A 25095-nucleotide genomic window follows, 5' to 3' on the forward strand; every position below is an offset into this window, starting at 1 on the left:
ACACTTTAATGCACCTACATACATATATGTACGTATATATGTATTCATGTATGTACATATTTAAACCCTTGTAATTTACCTTTTACAGTAAAATAGCAAAAAAGAAAGTAATCATCAACATAAACAATAGCCATATTTGTGTTGGTAACAGATGGAATTTAAAGAATAAGAACAGAACTTACTGAGCATGTCCAACATATGAACTGGAAACAACTGCCGGCCAGCTTTGAATAAAAGGAGACAGCCAAGAACAGACATTGAATGAACCATTACAGCATATTGTAGTTGGTCAGAAGAGTAATATAGAGATCTTGAGGAGTCTTTAAAAGAGAGTGAAAGAGAGAGGGTGGTCAAAGAAATATTTAGGAAAGAGACTAGAATTATACAAGTTCTAAATGAAATGTTTAAACAAGTCATGTAGAAACAGGAAAAAATGCATATTTAGTGTGATATATATATATATTTTTTTGTGAAGGTGTGTGGTCAAGTGGTTAGGCTGTTGCTTTTACAATCACTAGATCATGGGTTTGATTCCCTAATTGGATGATGTGTTATGTTCTTGAGCAAAACACTTCAATTTCATGTTGCTCCAGTCTCCCTTTCAATCAAGGGGAAATGCTGGCCTGCTTGCTTAGCCAGTGGGGTAGCGTCATTTGAATGCTAAAATAATGCAAAAGTGCATTGTGACCAGTGATGTGTAACAACATCTGATAACCTGGTCGGTCACATGTTCACATGATATGTATTTTCTATGTATCTTTCACCTGTTTCATCCATTAGATTGTGACCAAGCAGGGACACTGCCTTGAAGAATCTTAGTTGAGCAAATTTACCCCAGTACTTAGTCTCTCAGTATCTTTTTCTAAAACACCTAAGTTACAGGGATGTAAACACACCAACACCAGTTGCCAAGTGGTGGTAGGGGACAATAAAATATAGACACAAAGACACATACACACATTTATATATATATATATATATATACATGACAGGCTTCTTTCAGTCAAATTTACTCACAAAGCCTTGGTTGACTTGAGTCTGTATTAGAAGACACTTGCCCTAGGTTAATTATATATATGATTGTAACAATCAACTCTTTAGTTAAATTGCTGCAAGCCTTCTTCAACAGACATGTCCAAGTGATGTTTACAAGATTACAGCAGTTAAACTGGTAATATTTAGATAACAGGATTATAGATTAATTCATAATTGTTCCCTAGGCAGTGCTGTTGATTTACGGCTATGAGGCCTATAGTTGACAGATAGCTGATGTGAGTTGATTTGGGAAAGTGCTGCAAACTTTATGATGCTGTGTTTGTGGAACAGTGTAACAAGAAGAACATATACAAGGCAGTTTGCTGTTTGGTTTTGTCAGTATGAACAGAGAATATGTAGAAGCTACAGAAGTTGGGAGGCAAGTAGACCCAGTTGGTGCATAGCAATCTCTATTATCGGACACAGCCTTCCATTTTTAAGATGGTAGGTAATGATTTCAAAGAGACTAAGCTGCTATTTCAAGTAAGTTGCAGCTTCTCTGTTCTATTTATAGGCAAGACCCATGTACATAAGCCCTACTTTAAATGACAAGCAATTAACTTTAGACTTTGCTGGGGTTTCTGGTTGTAAAAATATTTACTCTTATAATTGATCTAATTGTCTGGTTTCTAAAACTATCCAAGCTTCCATTCCTCATCTTAGAATACAAAAACAAATTAAATGACAAACTTTGTAAACTATTTCAAAAGATGAGTAATTATAATTATTTGAGGTTTTCTCACATACTTTACTCAGAAGTCTTTTTGAAATTTTTAATGAAATTCAATTTTATGAAAAATGCTTTATATAATATATCAGCAACATAAATAAATATATATTTAAATATATAAATAATAGATGAGTGTATAAATTGGAACTGAACCTAGCCATAAATCAATGCTCAGTTCACATCATCACACTTTTAATAATTATAATTATTTCAATTTTAGAAAGTTTTATGTATTTCATTGAACCAATTTTTTTACTATCAAATATCATATTTTCTTAACAAGAAGATTTAATCATAGTTTCTACTTGTTGTACATGATGCAAAAACAGTATTTTTTTGGTTTAATTTCTTTTTCTTTTCTGCTTTCTGTCTATTTGATTAATGACAAAATTCAGATAGTATCTTGCTGTCATGTTTGATAAAGAATATGTTGGCAAGAAATAAATTAAATATCTCAACAATATTCTGGAGACTACTTTGAAGAGTTACATTAAGCACGCAGAAATTAAATACACTTACAAATGGTTTCATTAAATAAGAATATCTACAAAAGATATGTAGACTAATGGTATTAGTTAAATTGGAGAGGAATATTCAGATGTTGATGACGATGTTGCTGTTACATTTATAATGTGCAGACATTTCTCTATTTACCAATCAAAGAGTGATATCAAAGAACTGTTCAGTGGCCACAAATTATGAAGAACATGTAACCTTAAATTACATTTTGAATATAATATTTGAATTAAATTTCTTCTTGAAATCCTAAATCGTCAAAACTTTTTTCTTAACTATTGATATGGCAGACTATATCTTGGGTCTATATGTATTCTATAAAATTTTCTGGAGAATGTTACTAATTGACACAGGGTAAAACTGATGTTGCTGACACTGGATAAAACTGAAGTTGCTAACTGATACAGGATAAAACCAATGTAGTATCTGGAAGTGATTAAATGAGATCACTCAAGCAAGGGAATGAAGAGGCTGTATTTTTGTAGTCACCATCTGGTTTAATAAACATTTGGAGATGAAGCCCACTGATGCTTCAATATTGAAAAACACACCAAAATTCTTACTTAAAGTCTTTAAAAATAGCATGAGCATCTCTATAAATATTTATAATCCTGAAGTGGTTTGCTCCTTTGTACTTTTGATATGAAAATGGTATGCTGACAAATCCACTTAATCAGCCTTGATAGATTAAAGACTGCAGCTATTGAAATAAAATAAAGTCATGTATGTACTTTATGAAACTATTTGTACAACTATCTAAAACAACAGAGAAGGAAATAGGAAAATAGATTTGCCATCGCTGAATTCCATGTTGACACTTTAGCATTTAAACTGGCCATATCTAGCCCCAAATTTTCTATTTGTTTTATGTTCAAACTGGTCAGATCTAGCCTCTCAAACAATGTCATTCTAAACATAAATAATCACATCACTGAAATCCCAAAGCTATGAGACAATGCAAGATTAGTTCAAATCAGTGTGAACGAATGGGTATTGCATTTGACAGAATAATCTGAATGCTAAAGGGTTAAAGGCAAGATTTTCAAAAATGCAACTCTTCCATAATGTTGGAGATGTCTGTATTTTATCTGCAAGTTCCATGAATAGACTAGAATGCTGGAAATAAGCAGAAACAGTACAATTGCTATAAAAGCAGTAAACTGTGTATATTTAGGTAGTGAAATTAAGCAATATGTAAGTGTCACTCTGGGAGATGAAGATAAGGCTGACAAGAACTATGGACTAAGAAAAGAATGAGGAATATTTTATTTTCCTTTTAGTTGTTTCATATTTCAGTGTACATTTGTGTCTGTTCATTAAAGGTGATTTTAGCCTCTCTTGTAATAAGGATATTAATTCCTTCAAGATGGAGTATTTGTTTATAATAAGTGATTTTTGACAAAATTTATCATTATATTAACACAAATATATCAACAAAATATATTTACAAAAATTAACACAAATATATTTACCCAAATTACATATTAATACAAACTATATTACAGTAACATAAATATATTAGCACAAATTATATGACCATAAATACACTAACCTGACAGAAATGTGTGACGATGGCACTGAGTTAATGTCTTCTGGTTTTGCTTGGTTTCAATAAAGTTTAACACATATCTAACTGAATTTTCAACCTAATTTTTTTTTGAAAAAAATGAGGGTGTAGAAACCATAATTAAAATTAAATAAATTAGCATATATTAATAAAGGCATTTTATCTTTCATCTTTCACCTGTTTCACTCACTAGATTGTGGCCATGCTGGAACACTGACTAGAAAGGTTTAGTTGAACAAATCGCCCCCAGTACTTATATATTTTTATGCCTGGTACTTATTTTATCAGTCCTTTTGTTGAACTGCTAAGTTACAAGAGTGCAAACAAAATCAGCTGTGAAGTAGTGGTAGGGGACAAACACAAACATACACATATTATATATATATATATATATATAGGTTATGAGAGGTAATAGTGTCAGTGAGACCCAAAGGTGTCAGGTAATGCTGAATAAGTGCTATGAACAGACCATAGTTAAGTTCCAAATCCGGTGATTATGCGAATCAGGGGTCCAACTTAGGTCATATATCAGTGTGTGTATATAAATTTTTTTTTCGTAATGAGATAAAAAAACAAAGCTTGTGTAGATTTTAGAACATTTATAAATAGAAGGTTCTAAAATCTACACAGCCTTGGTTTTTTTTATCTCATTATGGAAAAAAAAAATATATATATATATATATGTATGTATGTGTGTGTGTATCTATGTTGTATGGAAACATGTAGTGATTATTGAATAACTGTCTAACTGTACTCCTTCTTGTTGACTTTATCTTATTCAATTATATATATATATATATATAATACATATATATATATGTAGGCGTAGGAGTAGCTGTGTGGTAAGTAGCTTGCTTACCAACCACATGGTTCCGGGTTCAGTCCCACTGCGTGGCACCTTGGGTAAGTGTCTTCTACTATAGCCTCGGGCCGACCAAAGCTGTGTGAGTGGATTTGGTAGACGGAAACTGAAAGAAGCCCGTCGTATATATGTATATATATATATATATATATATGTGCGTGTTTGTGTGTCTGTGTTTGTCCCCACAACATCACTTGACAACTGATGCTGGTGTGTTTACGTCCCCGTAACTTACCGGTTCGGCAAAAAAAAAGAGACCGATAAAATAAGTACTAGGCTTACAAAGAATAAGTCCTGGGGTCGATTTGATCGACTAAAGGCGGTGCTCCAACATGGCCACAGTCACATGACTAAAACAAGTAAAAGAGTAAAAGAGAGTAAAAGAGTATATAAAACACGTGTACCACGACATCCTTTGTGTTCTGTTTTTTATTTCATTTGATGCATATATATATATATATATATATATATATATATATATAAAACAACTATGTGTGTATATAAACAAACTACATTTGTTTTTTTAGAAGTGTTGAATATATATCGTATGATATTTTCAAAATGCAGTATTACCATTAAAACAGTCGAAAAACTGAATAATATTATCCTTACAAGGCGGAAAAAGTTGTCAACAAAAGACATATGTATATAATCATCATCCTTGAATGTCTGTTTTCCATGCTGGCATGGGTTGGATGATTTGACAAGTGCTGGCAAGACAAAGGACTGTACCAAATTCTATTGTCTGTTTTATCATGGTTTCAATGGCTGGATACTCTCCCTAATGCCAACCACTTTACAGAGTGGACTGGGTGCTTTTTATGTGACACCAGCACTAGTGGGGTCACCAAGTAACTTGCGAAATAAGACAAAGTCCCTTCGACTGGGGGAGAGCAGTATTGAGGGAGGTGGCTTTGTACCAGCTGACAAGAAGTTAGAAAAAAATAACAAGAAGGGTAGAGTTAGGTGTCTTGCTGCAGAAAAGATACAAGGATATCCCAGTTAGTGAAGGAAGGAAAGAAAGAGAGACTTTGAGTGAAAGACAAAGATGGAGAGAGTGAGAGAGATGGTAGTGGGTATGTGTCAGAACATACCTTCAAGGCACAGCGGTGGGTGGGTGAATGTAGATGAAGTGATATAGCGGATTGGACTGGATGAATGGAGGGGAGTGGGCAAAAGAGAAATTTCACAAGAATGCAAGGAGAAATGTTTAGATAGGATAGAGGTGACTGTAGTAGTTGATGGTGTGGATTTCTTTCAGTTTCTGTCTGCCAAATCCACTTACAAGAGTTCGGTCAGCTGGAGGCTATAACAGAAGACATTTGGTTCACATGCAGTGGTACTGAACCCAGAACCATGTGGTTGAGAAGCTAACATCTTACCACACAGGCAAGCCTGTGATCTATGTATTCTCTACTCAGAATACATGCACATATCCTTTAGCAAAGATCAAACTCACAAATTCATTTTTAACACAGGAACAGTGGTATTCTGGATAAAAATATTAAGATGTTGTATTAGAAATAGGTATTTAGGTATTCTAGATTCAATCTGAAAATATGTATAACTCGAATAAGAATGGGCTGGTGTTTCACCTGAGAGTGAAGAAATGAGGGGAAAATTTGCTGTTGGGCAGACAGATTATAGGGAGAGGGATGGACAAGGTAAAGGATTGTTGAGAGAAGGTGAAAGGTCAATGAGACAAGGAAAACAAAGGAGAAGAGGCAGAAATTTGGACAGAATTTCATTTATACATCTCTCAAAACAACCATAAAAGGAGTTAGAGTTAAGATGAAAGGTTAAATGAACAGAAAGGGAGGAGGACATAAAAATAGATAGACCCAATACATCAATCAACCACAGTACAGTTATGTTGACAGATTAAAGATGATATAGGGGTTTCGTCTGCCGTTACATTCTGAGTGCAAATTCTGCCGAGGTCAACTTTGCATTTCATCCTTTCGGGATCGATTAAATAAGCACCAGTTATGCACTGGGGTTGATATAATCGACGTAATCCATGTGTCTGTCCTTGTTTGTCCCCTCTGTGTGTAGCCCCTTGTGGGTAGTAAAGAAATAGATATAGGGGTTTAGGTAAAGTGGCAGTAGGTGGGGTGGGGTGGAAACATAACTGGAAAGACTATTACTAGCACAGCACTCTCTCTCCCTCTCTCTCCTCTACCTGCTGCTGACACATGACCTGTGGTCAGCTTCCTTTCATTCTCTCCCTTTTTCAAACTGGTTGCATAGCTCACTAGTCTTATAATTTCTCTGTGTCCTGCTATTTGATGTTTTCTATATCCTTTAGGATTTCTTCTAAGTGTTACTCACCATTCTTGTCTTCTTGGCCCTAAGGCTGTGTTTTGCTCATTTCCTATTTTTTTGTTCGAGGCCCTACATTCTCTGCATTGAGGGCATTTTCAAAAGTTGAGATAAAAATCCCAGTGCATTTTCAACTTCTTTCTTCATTATTTCTACTCATGTAGAACAAAATAACTTTGTTCTCTCTCTCTCTCCGTTTATATATATATATAACCAGAATCAAATGGAAATTATAGTTGCGATCCCCATGCCGGTGGCACATAAAAGACACCTTCTGAATGTGGCCAATGCCAGTGCCACCTTGACTGGCTTCCGTGCCGGTGGCATGTAAAAAGCACCAATTGATTGTGGTCGTTGCCAGCCTCATCTGGCCCCTGTGCCAGTGGCACGTAAAAGCACCCACTACATTCTCGGAGTGGTTGGCATTAGGAAGGGCATTCAGCTATAGAAACACTGCCAGATCAAACTGGAGCCTGGTGCAGTCTCCTGGCTTCCCAGACCCCATCCAACCCATGCCAGCATGGAAAACAGACGTTAAACGATGATGATGATATGTAGTTGAAATTTATAGAAAAACAAAAGATGAAAACAGGTGTACAAACAACAAGCAAGTGTATTAGTTTGATGCTTGGGATATTTGTAGGCTATGTATCATCATCATTGCTTAACGTCTGCCTTCCATATCTATATATATTTCAGTTTCCATCTACCAAATCCACTTGCAAGGCTTTCGCCAGCCCGAGACTATAGTAGAAGACACTTGGCCAAGGTGCCACACAGTGGAACTAGACCTGGAACCATGTAGTTGGGAAGCAAGTTTCTTACTGCACAGCCACACCTGCACCTATATATATATATATATATATATATATATATATATATAGTCAGAAATACTAAATTTCTAAATCTCTCGTAGAGACATGTATGGTGGTGGGGCGATAGAATGGTTGTATACTGTCAATCTAACACGAACATGACAGTAGGGGGGGTACACCACCGCTGTTTAGCCCTAGGAAGCATCGACGCCTCCTGATGGCTTTGACACATTTTTCCTGTGTCCTTCTATATATATATATATATATATATATATATAGTTATTAATATTTAGCAGAAGTAACAGAGTGAGTCAAGGTCCAAGTCACTCTGTTACATCTGCTAAATATTAATAAGAATATACATAAACTAATATTTTGAGTCTTTTTTCCTATTTGCATCAACATACCTATATATATACATATATAAGAGTGCGTTGTCTTTGTGTGTGTGTCTGTGTGTACAAGTATCACTATACACACAGATATATAAAATCATGTTAACATTCACTTCAAAACCTTAAAGTGACAAATCGACTGTGAATGAGGGTGGAGCATTTGACATCATAGTTTTCCCAAGTAAGTCCTTCTCTTTAGCATCCAGCATTCAGTTAACAACTGGTTTGCATTTTTTTTTAAAAACAAAGTTTTTATAGCTCAGTTCACCATTGTCGTTAACATTGTTGTTGACATAGTACTGAAAATTTGTATATTGTCAAAAGAGGTAAATGCTATCTAAGCCCTGTTGGTATCTTAGTGTCAGAGCTTGGCTTCAGTTTTGACATTAACCTGTTCATTACCAACCCGGCTGAAACTGGTTCTGCGTACAAATGTCTTATTTTCATAAATTTTGAATTAAAATCTTCCACCAAACCTGAGTCACAATTTATGTTCCTAACACTAGCTGAATGATAACTAAGTTATTTTACTAAATTCTTTGTTATATTGAAAGTAATTGAAAGAAACACAGAGCATCTCAAAATAAATGCAGTAACTAATGGGTTAAGTGGAGAAGAAATAACTTCACCCTTGTTTGATAAGATGTCAGTTTATTACAAGTAACATTCTTATATGATGTGGTTTCTATTTCTGACAGCTAGGAAATATAGAATAAAATACAGAATAAAAGGTTTCACTCAGAAACCAGCCAAAATATATCCATCAGAACTTATACCTTATTCACTAATCTAGCTTACGATCACTTTATGTTATGTATCCAGTACTACATTTGCTATAAAATTAATCCACTTCTGGATTTCATTATTACATCATGTTATATATTTAATAGTACATTTGATGTAAACCTTATCCACTAATCCAGTACTACAGTTGTTATAAACCTAATCCACTAATCTAGTTTAAGATTATATCATGTTATGTATCTTGTACTACAATTGTTACCAACATAATCCCCATCAAATGATTACAAACAAGTATCAAATATTGTTTACAAAAAATAAAAAATAAAAATATTTACCAAGTATTGGTAAGTTTCTAAGAGTTTCAGCAAAGGAGCCCGGCTGCAAACACCATGCTGAAAAGTAAAACAAGAAAAGCAGTACATGAATTTCATTTGCTTTTCATACAGAATAAAATCAAAATTATGAATTATTTCATTGTTGAAATCATCAAGCTGCTAGAAATAGACTCACAAGAATAGGATTGCTTTAACTAGTAAAGACCTCTGTATCACTCTACACCATCTTTTCTCTTTTATCTTTTACTTGTGTCAGTCATTAAACTGTAGCTATGCTGGAGCACTGCTTTGAAGAATTTTTGTAAAACAAATTACCTACAGTACTTATTATTTTTTGTAAAGCTTGGTACGTATCCTATCAGTCTCTTTTGCCAAATTGCTAAGTTATGAGGATGTAAGCACATTAACACCTTTTGTCAAGTGGTGGTGGTGGGGGACAAACATAGACACAAAGACAGACAGACATACACATACATATAAACGATGGGCTTTTTTCAGTTTCCATATACCAAATCCACTTACAAGGCTTTGGTTGGCCTGAAGCTATAGTAGAAGACATTTGCCCAAGGTGCTATGCAGTGGGACTGAACCTGGGACAATGTGGTTGGGAAGAATGTCAGGGTATTTGGTTTTTGTTTGTTGACAATAAGACCATAAAGAGCCATCAAAAGAGGACTTATACCAGATTGTGAAGTGGGCACTAACATAAGTAATGGAATAATCCAAGAAATTTTAATTCAAATTAGATCTGTAATGAGAAGAGCAACTTCATCATCATCATCATCATCATCGTTTAACGTCCGTTTTCCGCGCTAGCACGGGTTGGACGGTTTCGACCGGGTCTGGGGAGCTAGGGAGCCCCCAGGCTCCAGTCTAGTCTGGCAGTGTTTCTACAGCTGGATGCCCTTCCTAACGCCAACCACTCCGCGAGTGTAGTGGGTGTTTTTTTACGTGCCACCTGCACAGGTGCCAGAGGGTCTGGCATCGGCCACGTTCGGATGGTGCTTTTTGTGGGTGGGGGGGGGTGCAGAAATATAGGGGAGCACCAGTGGGGAGGGGTGGTTCAGAGAAATGATGACAGTTTCTAGGCAAGTAGAACGTAGGATATCAAGAGAGGGGTAATGCATGGTGAAATAGCGTATTGAAGAGGGGGTTCGAAGAGTAGACACCTATAATGGTGGTGGGAGAAGCGACATCCGGTATAGATGGAGCAAAAATATAGAGATATCCCGTTATTGGGTGGTGGGGGTGGGCAAGGGCGGGTGCACCGGGAATATGACGGGCTGGCTTAAAAATGCTCTTAGCAAAGGAAGAGGGGGGATGGCAGACAACGTAAAAGAGGGAGAGAGAGAAGGGAAATAGTGGAACCGGCGCGAAAATGGGCCGCCATTGAAAAAAAATCCCTGTATGGAGAAATAATATGCAATACGAGGCGAAGCTGAAAATAGTAGTAGTAATATAATAATAATATAATATAATAATAATAATAAGCAAACTGTCGACCGAGGATCAAAGGGACAATACTAATACTAATATAAAATTAATTCTGGTGAAGAATACAAGGAGACAACCCTAAACTGAAATTATAAGTATTGGGTCATCCCATAAATAATGCAGTTTTTTCAATTCCCTTGTATGGAAATAATATGCAATACGAGGCGAAGCTGAAAATAGTAGTAATAATAATAATAATTAATAATAATAATAATAATAATAATAATAATAAGCAAACTGTAACTGTCGACCGAGGATCAAAGGGACAATACTAATACTAATAATAGTAATAATAATAAATAATAACAGCTCAACCACAACATTAGATTAGAAAGACTCTCTTATCTTGGGAACTTTCGTTCTTCGCCCTGACACGGGAATATGACGGGCTGGCTTAAAAATGCTCTTAGCAAAGGAAGAGGGGGGATGGCAGACAACGTAAAAGAGGGAGAGAGAGAAGGGAATAGTGGAACCCCGCGAAAATGGGCCGCCATTGAAAAAAACCCCTGTATGGAGAAATAATATGCAATACGAGGCGAGCTGAAAATAGTAGTAATAATATAATAATATATAATAATAATAATAATAATAATAAGCAACTGTCGACCGAGGATCAAAGGGACAATACTAATACTAATAATAATAGTAATAATAATAAATAATAAACAGCTCAACCACAACATTAGATTAGAAAGACTCTCTTATCTGGGAACATTTCGTTCTTCGGCCTGACACGGGAATATGACGGGCTGGCTTAAAAATGCTCTTAGCAAAGGAAGAGGGGGGATGGCAGCAAACGTAAAAGAGGGAGAGAGAGAAGGGAAATAGTGGAACCCCGCGAAAATGGGCGCCATTGAAAAAAACCCCTGTATGGAAATAATATGCAATACGAGGCGAAGCTGAAAATAGTAGTAATAATAATAATAATAATAATAATAATAATAAATAATAATAATAATAAGCAAACTGTCGACCGAGATCAAAGGGACAATACTAATACTCTAATATAGTAATAATAATAATATAATAAAACAGCAACAACCACAACATTAATTAAAGACTCTCTTATCTTGGGAACATTTTGTTCTTCGGCCTGACAACGGGAATATGACGGGCTGGCTTAAAAATGCTCTTAGCAAGGAAGAGGGGGATGGCAGACAACGTAAAAAGGGAGAGAGAGAGAAGGGAATAGTGGAACCCCGCGAAAATGGGCCGCCATTGAAAAAAATCCCTGTATGGAGAAATAATATGCAATACGAGGCGAAGCTGAAAATAGTAGTAGTAATAATAATAATAATAATAATAATAATAATAATAATAAGCAAACTGTCGACCGAGGATCAAAGGGACAATACTAATACTAATATAAAAATTAATTCTGGTGAAGAAATACAAGGGAGACAACCCTAGAACTGAAATTATAAGTATTGGGTCATCCCATAAATAATGCAGTTTTTTCAATTGCATGAACTAAAAGTAGAAGGGGGACAGGATAAACTACCTGCATCAACTTGCTATAAAAGCAGGTAGTAATTTTACCTTGTACTTATTTTTAGTGCAAGTTTTGACGAGTGCAGTTCACTTTTAACAATTATTTTTTCAAAGCTATAATGGAAGTGACAAAGGAGCATATTCAGCATATTTTGCTTTATGAGTTCAATAAAGGCAACAGTGCAATGGAAAGTGCAAGGAATATTAATGCAGTATAAGGAGATTGGACAATAAGCGTAAGCCAGTGTCAATGGTGATTCTAGAAATTCTGAGCCAGTAACTACAGCCTAGAAGAGCCATGTCATGGAAGATCTGTAGAGCTTGACAAGAATGTCCTGCAAATCCAGGTGGAACTAGCAGAGAAGCTTGACTTTGGTCATTGAACCATTCATCGACACCTGCATGCCATCAGAAAAGTCAGCAAATTTGGTCAATCAGTTCTTCACAAACTTTCTGAATCTAATCACGCACAGAGAGTGAATGTGTGCTCTTCGTTGCTGTCACATCTCACAAATGATCCTTTCTTGGACTGAATAGTGGCTGGTGATGAGAAATGCGTTCTCTGTAAGAATGTCAAGTGCCAAAGACAGTGGGTAGGGAAAGAAGAAACAGTGGCACCCCAGGCTAAAGATAACAACATCCACATAAGGTGTTGTTATCTGTTTGGTGGGAAATGAAAGGCTTAGTCCACTTTGAATTTTTAAATCCAACCCAAACAATAACAAAGGAGATCTATGGTGCGGAACTTGAGTGGTGAGTCAGTGCTAGAATAGTGAGTCAACACTAGAAGAAAAGCAACCATCTTTGGTTTCAAGACAAAAGGTGTTCTTCCATCAGGATAATGCTAGGCCATATACAGTGAGGATAACATTTCAAAGGCTGGAGCAGCTGATTTATTTCGCAGTCTTCAAAATCATTTGGACGGAAAAAAATATGAATTCTGTAGACAAGGTCAGAACAGTACTGGAGGAGTATTTTTCATCATGGACAAATAAATTTTGGAAGTCTACCAGACGGATGGAAGAGCATTGTAGAAAATGAAAGAGAGTACATTTTAGATTAAAAAAGAACTTTGTTATCTTAATTTTGAAAAATAAAAGAAGTATAAAAAAACTGCGTTATTTATGGGATGACCCAATAATTAAAAACCCGGATTAGTGGAGAGTGATTATAAGTGTAGGGAATAAATGACATCTCCAAACATATTGCAGTTATATCAAACTCCATCAGTGAAATATAAACTGTTACTGTAGATCTTAGAATGACTGGAGATAATATAGGATAATATAGAACACTGAGTAGCAAGATAATGTAAGAGTATAATTGGAGTTAAAATACCCAGTGACATCTGCTGCAAGAAAAACAAATAGTAAAATACAGTGACTAACTTACCATCCACTTTGAAAACCATGTTGCTTTATAGTCAAACAAAGCAAATAAATGCAAAGCTTCTAATGATGTTTGGCTACTGGCATTGCTGGTCTTGCTGCAACAAATTAACTTGAGGCTACTTTCTAAGACTTCAGTGAGAAATCTACAAAACAAAGAAAGAATTAAAATATGAGTAAAAAAGGAACAGGCAAAACTGAGTTGTTAAGGAGCTTTCTTCCCAACCATGTGGTCTTGGGTTTGTTAATTGACAACCTTGGCCTCATATACCACTTCACTGGTTATCACTTTTCACCAGAATTCCTGATGTTGCAAACATTCAGACCAGATTTTCTGGTTCTCTTTGCATCCACACTTTTCTTGTAGGTCTTCTGGTTGGATGCAGGCTACAGTACTCTCACCAGTCTGAGTCTACCAAATCAATTCACAAGGCTAACTCAAGTGTAGTGTGAGGACTTGGTAGACAGAAACAGAAAAAGACCCCCTTGTATATGTGTGTGTGTTAGTTTGTTTCCTACCATAACTTGACAATTGGTGCGGATTATTTATGCCCCCATAATTGCGTGGATTGGCTAGAGAGACTGACAGAGTAAGTACCAGGTTTAAAAATATGTGCTGGGGTTGGTTTGTGCAACTTAACACTTCAAGGCAGTGGCCCAGTATGGTTGTATGCCAATGAGTGAGATAAGTAAAAGACAAAAGATAAAAGACAAAGAGGAAATGCAAAATAAAAGCAATTTCCCACGTTGTATTTTAATCAGAGAAGGTTATGCAATGCCCATAACTTACTCAGACTGGTGAGAGTGCTATAGCCAGCATCCACCCAGAGGTCCTACAAGAAAAATAAGGATGTGAAGAGAACCAGGAGATCTGGTTTGAATGTTTGCAACATCAGGAATTTTGTTAACAAGTGATAACCACTCAAGTGGTATGTTAGGCCAAGGTTGTCATTTAATGAATGATTAGAAAAACAGAGTTGATTTTTTGAAAATATTTTTCAATCTATTTTTGTTTTCTGGCAATAATTGGATGGTTTCGTAAATTCAGATATTTACAGGAACTGATACTAGAGGTAATTTACATATTGGTCATGGTGGAGAGGTAATTTACAAATTGATAGTGATATAGAAGTAATTTACATATTGGTAGTGAGATAGATGTAATTTGCATATTGATAGTGGTGCTGGGGGAATCTACATATTGGTACTCTCCTTAATGCTGTTCATTATACTAAAGTAAATGAAATATCAGAAGATATTCCCTTCTGGCAGCCAACTTGCTGGCATCATCAGTGAAGTGGGCGTTACCATAGTGATAGTAGAGAAGTGGGAGTTATCATAGGGAATGGAGTGAAATGGGTGTTACCATAGTGATAGTAGTGACAGACATGGGAGTCACTATAGTGAATGCAGTGAGCCAAGAAGTTTTAATCAATTCAAACTAAATTTCTATTGACAATAAAAAAAAAATTATCTTAATGATTAATTTTGATGAAGAAAGTCAAGAGAAACAGTCAGAATTGAAATCAATAAAAAAAAAAAAAAAATTGAAGGTAGTGGAAAGTTGAATTTAATACTTGGTAGTAAGAGGGCAACTTTGGAAATATTTCAATCTTACAAGACCTCATCACCATAGAATTTTCAGCTGTTACTGAAGATCTTAGAATGATTACAGAGAATGCAGGATTCTAGTGAAAACACACTAAGTAGGTAATAACTAAAAAGAAAAACAAAATGACTGGACGGTTGTTTACATCATTAGTTTAGCTTATTCAGTGTAAAAATAATTAGATATCCACTGCATTCATATAAATCAAGGGGCTCTCTGATCTCATTGATTTTTTATTGCTAATCATTTCATAAGGTTGTCTAACATCATCAAGTGGTGTAATGTTCAGTTTCAATTTGTTAGTAAGTGGGCTCATTATTGTGGCCACTTCATGAGGTCAACACTTTCACTAACTAATTAGAATTAGTTGGTGAGGTATCAACATTGTGATAGTTTCACTAATATTTATGTATGAATATGTAGGTCTGAAATTCAAACATACTAATGCGTCAAAGGGTTAAACCAAAAACCCACACAAAACCGACATCAAAGAAAATAGTCGAAAGGCTTCTGCTGCATCAACAAACTGCTCTTGAATTCAAACATTTTAACTTGGAAATCACTATTCAGACAAATTCAGATTATCTTACATCTCAGTACATCTATATTTGTTTATTTTCACTTAGCTTTGTTATCTTGCTTTTAATTCATGCCAGCTTAGCTCAGCATTTTGATATTAAATATCCAAAGTTATACAGGTATTCAACAATAATTCCATAAGTGTGCAATGTAGCCAGAAGCAAGGAAGATAGTAACTGGTAATGTAAACATAAAACCACTACAGATTTGTTATATTTTGACACATAACAGATTCAATACATAACAATAAGCCAACAGATGAAATTAGATAACGGTTGTTTGAAACAGAATTTTAAATTAGAAGCTCGTTTAAATTAGAAAGTGCTATGAACTGTAAGTATGATGAAGTTTCAGTTGTAAGAGAGACAGGTGAGAAATGTAACATGGCGATAAGCCAGAAAATAAATAGTGAATAACAATATTAAATGTGGTAACGAAAGTAATAAGTTGAATCAAACATGTTCCCAAGTGAGAAAGAGTGTAGACAAAACATGATTTGGAAAGAAAAAGATAAAGTAAAAACAAAAGACAGAATATTTTTCGCCACACAAGCAATATAATGAACATCACACACACACACACACACACACATTCACACACACATCTGTTATATGCAACAAAAGCAGTATGAAATTATAATAGACTTCTGTGTACCATACTGAATGTAAATACATCATGAAAAAACAAATTTACTGCTGTATTTATCAAGAGCTAATATCTCTTATGAATATGCTGTGTTTAAAAATACAATATATATCAGAAGCAGACAAAATTATCCTGCAGCTAGTGAGAATGCTTGGTGTGCATTTCTGCCACCATGGGCATTGTCAATAGCATGCACTCACTGCCCCCCATCACTGACACACATCTATTTCCTTTACTCCCTCTCCCTCAAATTGATATTCATTGTGTCCACTTCAATCCTCATCTCCAATCATCTTGTCACAATCTTTTCAAATTGTAGTGCATTTACCTACCCACCCACTTTTTCTCTTCCCACTATTTTCTCCTTCATACTGACCTTGTACCTTGAAAGTATGCCCTCACCATCTACCTCACTTTCCAGCTTTCCATACATTCACCATTTCAACAAGACCTGTTCCCATCCCTCAGTCATACTTTCACATCCCTCAACACTATACCCCACTTAGTTTAGAGAGCTTCTCTTGTAGTACTTGGTGACCTTAATAATGCTGGTGCCATAGTAAAAGCATCTGACATACTCTCTTATGTTGTTGGCATTAGGAAGGACAGCCTTCAGTAAAAACCATGCCAGAGCAGATACTGGAGCTCAGCATAGCCTGCTGACTCTTTGGTTCCTGTTGAACTGTCTAATCCATCCCAGCACAAAAAAAGATGTTAAATGATGATGGTGACTGACTGACATACATACATACATACAAATATACATACATACATGCATGCATGCATACATACATACATACATACTACATACATACATACATACAAATATACATACATACATGCATGCATGCATGCATACATACATACATACATACATACATACATACATACATACATACATATATAAGTTGTGTCTTGGGAGGGTCATTTGGTCTATAAGAAATGTACACACTCTCTTCTTTTAATTATTATTAGTCAACTAGTAAACCAATTAACTACTTGATTGCTTGATTGATCATTTGATCTGGAGTAACTACTATGTCATATAATTGATGTAGTTGTGAATGGTGATGAAAGCTCTCTAAGAAATTGGTTGGTTGAGTGATTGATCAAACAATTAATCAAGCAAGTGAATAGTCAATTGATTAACTAGCTAACAAATAATAATCCTTTCTGTGGATTCCCAGTTCATGCACTGACTCTGACATACACACAAACAAACACACGCACAAGCACACACACACACACACACGCACACACACAAACTTGTGGAAGGCTTTAAAATTCATTTTCATATTTTAAGAGAGAATCTGAGTTTATTTTCGATCTCTAAGAATGTTATTTGAGGAGGAATTTCTCACTGACATTAAGCTGCTTAAGTGATTGGAGATCTTTATTCCTCAGCTCATAAAGAGCTCTTCTGTCTTGAGGAATGATGTTTTTGTATGTAGGCTCTCTTGCCTGTGACAAATTTAATGTATAGGGCTCACATCATTGACATAAATTCTTTAAATTTCATATCAATGTCTTGCATAGAGACTTTTTTGCCAATTTTGCTGAAGTATCTATTTTTCAATTGATTCTCGGTCAGCCTTCTAAAACTTCAGATTTGATAGGGGTTAGGTGGCATCTGTGTGGAATATATCATTATTTAGTTCTGGACCATGCATCGTTGGTTGTATTATGTTTTGGTCTGAGAAGATTGTTGGCGATATCTTCAAATTGTGGAAAGTTCTACATTGTTGGTGAAGTAGAGGTCCAATATCTTATTGTTTGTGGTTGGGGAGAGTATGGTTTGTGCTATGAACAGCATTGCATGGAATCAAGTAGAGTTATTGCTTGATTGTGCTCTTTGAGTGTCATTCCTGAGATTAAGTTGCCTTTTGGCCCTCTGATGTTGGGGAAGTCGCAATCACCCATCAGAAGTACATTAACACATTCATCTAGTTTTGTTCTTCAAGGCTAGATGAATGTGTTTTGCTCCTCAAATTTACCATTGTGATTTGCACAGTGTATCACCCATGGAGTGGGTGATACACTGTGCATATTACTATATCAAATTGCTTTGAATGCACTATGAGTGTGTCACAGACTGAATTTGAATGTGATAACAGGGTTAGTAGTATCACATCTTCATGGATTTACAATGCAACTCTGCTATGACTTCATTTTCTTCTCTGTGCACAGAATGCAGCATACATTGGTACATGTATCTCTACATCATTTATATCTGCAGACAGATATATCTCCCTAAGTGCAATGCATATATCTTGATTGCATGCAAAAAGATCCCTCAGGTATGCAATTTTGCACTTGCTGTTGTTTTGTTGTTTGATCAGAAGAATAGGTGTGATGGTTGGCTTTGCAGCAATGGTAGACATCCTAGGTTTATTATCTATGGCAGTATTGTGTTTGGGTGTGCACAGCTTAGCTTTGTTTGCAACCATGCCAGCTGCTGCACCATCTTTTGTGCCACACTTAAAAAAAATTCTGCTGTTCTATGGTTGCAGCTTGCACTGAAGCTGCATACAGTTTTTTAGTGGGTTTCTTCACTGCAAGTCTGTATTGGGATACAAGTTCATCTGTGCATGGTTTTACCCTATCTTGTTGGATAAGGGGAGAGTGCTTTTTGCCTTGGGTTCTGTTCTGTCTGAACTTTCGATGTGCAAAGTGGAATTTCATCTCTATCTCTCCATTCCAGCAGACAACTTTTAGATGGTATTTACAGATGTCATGTACTTCTTGTAGCATTTTGTTTCTTTTGCTGTTTCTTTCTGTGGTTTTTCTTTGGCTCTGAACTCTGTTCCATTAAGCTTTTGGTTGGTTCCTTTACCTTCTCTGCTACTTTGAGAGGTGGAGTTGGGGGCTATCTTTTTTAAAGAGCTCTCATTTTCCTTCTTTTGTCAATTTCTTCATCTCTGTGAACATAAATATCCTCATTAATGGCTGCCTTGTTGTTACTTTCGTTATTGAGCTTTCCACATGTGGTTTCAACATTGGTAATGTTCTCTGTGTCAGGTGTTTCACTTGGAGATTCACCATTTTTAAAAATGGTATCCAGTTAATCCAATTGTGCCCTGATGAGTGCATAGGAGCAAATAAATTCATTTTTTTTCTGCCCTATTTGCACCATGGAGCTGACAAATCTGTTGCTTTTCAGGGCTGCTACAATAAGGTTGTTGGGTGAATCATATTTGGCAATCCACCCCAGCTCTGCGAAACAATTCTATCTCAGTAGTCTTCCAGTTTCTTGACATCGTCACTACCCTATTTACCTCCTCCTCTGTGATGTGTGGATATATATGGGTGATTTGTTTATGGGTGCAGAAAGTGAAATGAGAGAGCAAGTGAGAGTGAGAGAGAGAATGATGGGAATATTAGGAGTGGGAGGGGGAGAGTAAGTTGAGACAGAAAGGAGAGCAGGGGCAAAAGAGGAGAGAAAATGAAGGGAGAGAGAAGGGAGCAAGTGGAGGGTGAAAGAAGGGAGCCGGTGGAGGTTGAGGGAGGAGTGAAAGTGAAGGGTGAAAAAGGTGAGCAAATGAATATGTGAGGGGAAAGAGAGGTAGGAATGTAAGTTGAGACAGAGAGAAGAGTAAATGGAATGGGGAGGGTGGAAGGGAGAGGAAGGTAAATGGGGAAGGAATGGAGTGCATGAAGGGTTAGGGTGAATAGGCTGAGAGAGAGGAGAGAGAGAAAGAAGTGAAGAATGAGTACAAAGCAATCCTGTTGGAAGGATAAATATATGGAAGGATAAATATATGTCTATATGTACAAGAGGAAGTCAAACATTATCTGCACTTTCATCATAACATATCTTTATCTATTGTCACACTGCCTTCTGTGCATGTGTGCTTATAGTTGGTACTAATGTGGTCACATGGTCGAAGTTTGAGTCTGATCACATCATTTTTCTTTCTGGCTATATAGTATAAGTATGGCCACTCCACTAGCAATGCGTACCAAAGAATAACAAAGAGTAGTGATCTGATTTCTCTGGAAAAGAGGTGTATAATCAACAATGCAAGATACAGCGCTTTGCTGGCCAATAAACTGAAGTAAGCAATTCACACCAAACCTCAAAGGCTATTGTTGAAGAAAGTTTTGTTGTATGACAATGCACGCCCACACACAGCTAACCAGACTGTTGAAACCATTAACAAATTGGGTTTTGAGGGGCTGGAACACCTTGTCTACAGCCCAGATCTCACTCCTTCCAACTATCATATCTTTAGACCACTCTAAGATTGTTATTGAGGTCATCAATTTCCTGTTGTTCTTAGTCTTCATAAATGACTTGCCCGACGACCTCACGCAACACACCCTTCTATTTGCCGACGATATCAAACTGGTCGCTCCTCGCGGTAGTATAGAGGATCTTCGTCGATGCCTCCACCAAATTTGGAAGTGGTCTAACGATTGGGACCTGTGTCTGAACATGTCAAAGTGCTGTCATCTGCCTGTCGGCTCTACTCCTGCAACTCAACTTGATTTCGAGCCGGGTCGTCTGCTGCTGGAGAGGACCGATCAGGTAAAGGACCTGGGTATCTTGGTGGATTCCTCCTTTTCGCCTTCGGCCCAGTGCGTCCATGCTGCCAACAAAGCGCGCGGAATTCTGTTTTTGATTTGACGGTCATTCGGAATGCTCACAGCAGCCATATTCCTGCCACTCTATGTCATGCTGGTGAGACCCATATTGGAGTATGGGATTCAAGCCTCTTCTCCTTATCTCCTCAAAGACATACAGCACCTCGAAAGAGTCCAGAGGCTGGCTACCCGCATGGTTCATGGTCTCAAAAATTTGTCCTACGAAGAAAGGCTGAGGACGCTCGACCTTTGTTCTCTTGAAAAACGCCGCCGCCGTGGTGATCTCATTCTCGCCCACAACATCATAAGCGGGAAGTGTAACCTCTCGAAAGAGCTGTTCTTCACTCCTGCTCCGGAGCGTCGGCTGCGGGGTCATTCCGAAAAGCTCTACCTGCGACGATTTCATCTCAATCGAAGGAGAGGAGCTTTCTCCGTCCGGGTTGCGGATCCGTGGAACAAGCTGCCAGACGAGATGGTGAAGATGCCGATGACCGCTTTGTTCAAAGCCTCCCTGGACCTCAAGTGGCCTGAACTCTTTACATGAACACCACCCTGTACTTAACTCCATGTCCCCCTACATGGCCTTGCTATTTGCTTTTGAGCCAAATTAACTAACTAACTAACTAACTATGGATGAAGATGTGAAAGAAGCAATGCATAAATAGTTGTACAACTAACTGAAAACCTTTGTAGTGATATAATAGTCAGTACAAGGTGTTGATGTGGCTGCATGTATATTATTACAAGAGTTCATATAGAGATGAAAGATCAATTCAAGAACTTATATATTTACTACATAAAAATATATTTTATTTACTGGCCGATGATGATACATAATCAAAATGTAGAATCTTGTTGAATGAAGTAATCTATACAAGAAAGTCCAGAGACAGAAAATGTAGAAATAACAGCTAAGTAGTGATTTTCAGTCATGTGGCATAGAGAAATAGACAGACATAGCAATGACATGAATGGCACTAAGTCTAATTGACTAAGAAGCGAAGAGCAGGGTTAGCAAGCTGTTTTTATTAATGGAACACTAGACATTCTAGAAACCTCCAAGAGAAATGCTAAGCTTCTTGAATAATTAAGAATCCCTTCTCATGACACAGATTCTTCGAGAAATTTAGTAAAGGGAGTTTACTCTATAATCTTTCTTGCAAGGGAGATCATTCAACTATTTAGCAATATAGACCACTACACCTGCTTGGAGAGAATATACAAGCTTGTGGACCACTGGATCAAATGCATCAAAAAAGAAGGAGACTATACAGAAAAAATGCTGTATTTGTTAATCTCCTGCTTTTGTGTAGATACATTGAAAAAGCAAGAGTGTGTATAATTTTTGCCTTTCCCTCATATATACACATATATTTATATACACATTAGATTGAGAAAGATGTGAAGAGAGAGAGATGCATCATGTACAGAAACAATCCTAGTAGAGATGGAAGGATATGTGTATACTTATATGTGTATACACCCGTATATCTACACATGCATACAATATATACATATATCTATATACACACAATACATATATGTACACATGCATATCTGGAGTGAGAGAGAGAGGTGACAGAGAGAATGGGGAGAAAAGAAAAAAAATGTTTTAAATATGTATTGATTGATATGTTTGCACAGAAGTATTTTGGCAGAAAATATCTCTTCGAACTGGGATCATAGGGAATTTCTGAAAATTATATATATAAGATAGATACAAAGATAGATATTTTCAGTATGATGGAAAGAGAAAAAAATGTAACTACTGTACTGTCTGAAAACACCTGAAAAATATGTAGCCTATATGTTTACAACAAAAGAAATCAAATTAAGTTGTTATATTTACCTGATACACAATAATGTTGTAACATGTAAACAGAATAAAAACAAAACTCACCTGAAAATTTTGCCTAGTGAGAATTTTTGAGAATTAAACAAAAAAAAAAAAAAATTGCATACACACATTTGTTCCAGTTACTATTCTAAGGAAGGTAATGTTATCACATGGAATGGAAAGTTAAAATTTGTTTGGGAAATTATTTGAATTTTCCATAAAATACATGGCATTGTCAAAAATTTTAAATGTAATACTTAAACCTCATATTTTTGTATTTTTTTGAAGATACTTTCTGTGCAGTATATTAATTTCATAGTATACAATATTTGAAGGCGGTGAGCTGGCAGAATCATTTGCATGCCGGGTGAAATGCTTGGTGGCATTTCATCTGCCACTATGTTCTGAGTTCAAATTCTGCTGAGGTTGACTTTGCCTTTCATCCTTTCGGGGTCAATGTAATCACCTTAGTCCCTTTGTCTGTCCTTGTTTGTCCCCCCCTATGTTTAGCCCTTTGTGGGCAATAAAGAATTAAATATGCAGTATTTCATTCAGACTCATTTCAAATTTTGGTTATTTTGAACTCATATTTCCAGTTTTCTTAGAGATTTTCAAGACATACATACATGTATATGTATGCATACACACACATACACACATACATGTATATATTTATGGATGTATATATATAGGTTCCTCTGCGGATGAACTCATTGGTAGTCAATAGCCATCCAACAAAATGTATATATGTAATATACTGTTATCTTATTTTATTTATATCTACATTTATATTTATATTTTAAATTTGATGTATTTAATTTCATATATTAAGGGGAAATTGCAACAGTGAAATTGTCACAAGATGATCTAGGTGCATCCTAGATCTAAGGATTGGCATCTCATAGACCATGTTATCACTAAGAAATGAGATATTGGGAACTTTAACATTACACATTCCTTTCATGACATCTGCTATCTTTCTGACCATTCTCTTGTCTATAGTAAGGCTACGTTCCATCTGAAACACGCAGGACTACAAAAGTCATCAGTGCCTAAGTGCATTAAAACTTGAAAAGCAGGCTGAGCTCTCTATCAAGGTGGACACTGCACTCATCACTGTTTATATCAATGATGACATAGAATCATCTTGGAAGGCTCTGCATGATGCAACACACTCTACATCTGTAGAGGTTCTTGGATTTCCTGTTTGTAAACATCAAGATTGGTTCAGTGATAACAACACAGATTTCCAACAGTTGCTAGATAAAATGCACAACTCTCACAAAACATGGATAAATGAGAAGAGCTCATCCAGAAAAGAGAATGTTTACAAGAAATGCAGAGGCCAGGTCCAATGTGCTCTGAGACAGATGAAGGAGGCTTGGTGGCCTTCTAAGGCTACCGATCTCAAAGAAGCTGCAGACAGAAAGGATTCTAAAGCCTTTTATGATGGCATGATGTCATAATGTCTATTCCACAGCACACTGAAATACTGGAACCATCTCTGGAGCCAGCCTTCCTAGAAGTGGTAAACTCTATTAAATAGATCTCTTCTGGTAAAGCACCTGGCAGGGATGCTGTCCCTCCTGAAATCTACAAGCATGATAGACAGAAGCTTTTTAAGAAACTGCATGACCACTTCATAAATATTTGGATGGTAGGCTGTGTACCACAGGACTTCAAGGATGCCTCAATTCAACATCTTTATAAGAACAAAGGAAACAGAAATGTATATGATATTGTTTCTGTCTATTGCTGGTAAGATTCTTGTTCAACTCATTCTTGACAGGATCATCAAACACATTGTAAATGATATCTATCTAGAATTACAGTGTTGATTTCCCTCTGGTTGTGGTACTATCAACATGATCTTTTCCTTTCAACAGGTCATGGAGAAGGTATAGGAGAAAACCTCATGATATTCATTGACCTTACTAATACTTTTGACACTGTTAACTGGCAAGCACTATGGAAAGTTCTGAAAAAGCTTGGTATACCTGACAAGATGTTGAATGTTATCATCTTTCATGAATGAATGAAGGCTACTGTTGTGTCCAGTGGGGAATCTTTGGCTTCCTTCAACATTACAAATGGCACAAAGCAAAGCTGTGTTATGGCTCCTGTTTTGTTTGCACTCTTCTTTTCAG

General features: G+C 36.4%; 1 protein-coding gene across 2 annotated transcripts in view; it reads right to left on the bottom strand.

Moving 5' to 3' along the window:
• LOC115210521 (protein broad-minded) overlaps window positions 1-25095 on the bottom strand; it is a 247424-nt gene that overhangs the window by 119080 nt on the left and 103249 nt on the right. For both annotated transcript variants that reach the window (XM_036502208.1, XM_036502209.1), the window contains exons 10-13: window positions 13699-13840; window positions 9322-9378; window positions 3834-3927; window positions 183-320 (exon numbers count right to left, since the gene is read on the bottom strand). In XM_036502208.1, coding sequence (XP_036358101.1) covers window positions 183-320; window positions 3834-3927; window positions 9322-9378; window positions 13699-13840 — 431 coding nt within the window. The remainder of the gene's footprint in view (window positions 1-182; window positions 321-3833; window positions 3928-9321; window positions 9379-13698; window positions 13841-25095) is intronic.

The sequence above is a fragment of the Octopus sinensis genome, linkage group LG4 (assembly GCF_006345805.1).
Source record: "Octopus sinensis linkage group LG4, ASM634580v1, whole genome shotgun sequence".
NCBI classification, from domain to species: domain Eukaryota; kingdom Metazoa; phylum Mollusca; class Cephalopoda; order Octopoda; family Octopodidae; genus Octopus; species Octopus sinensis.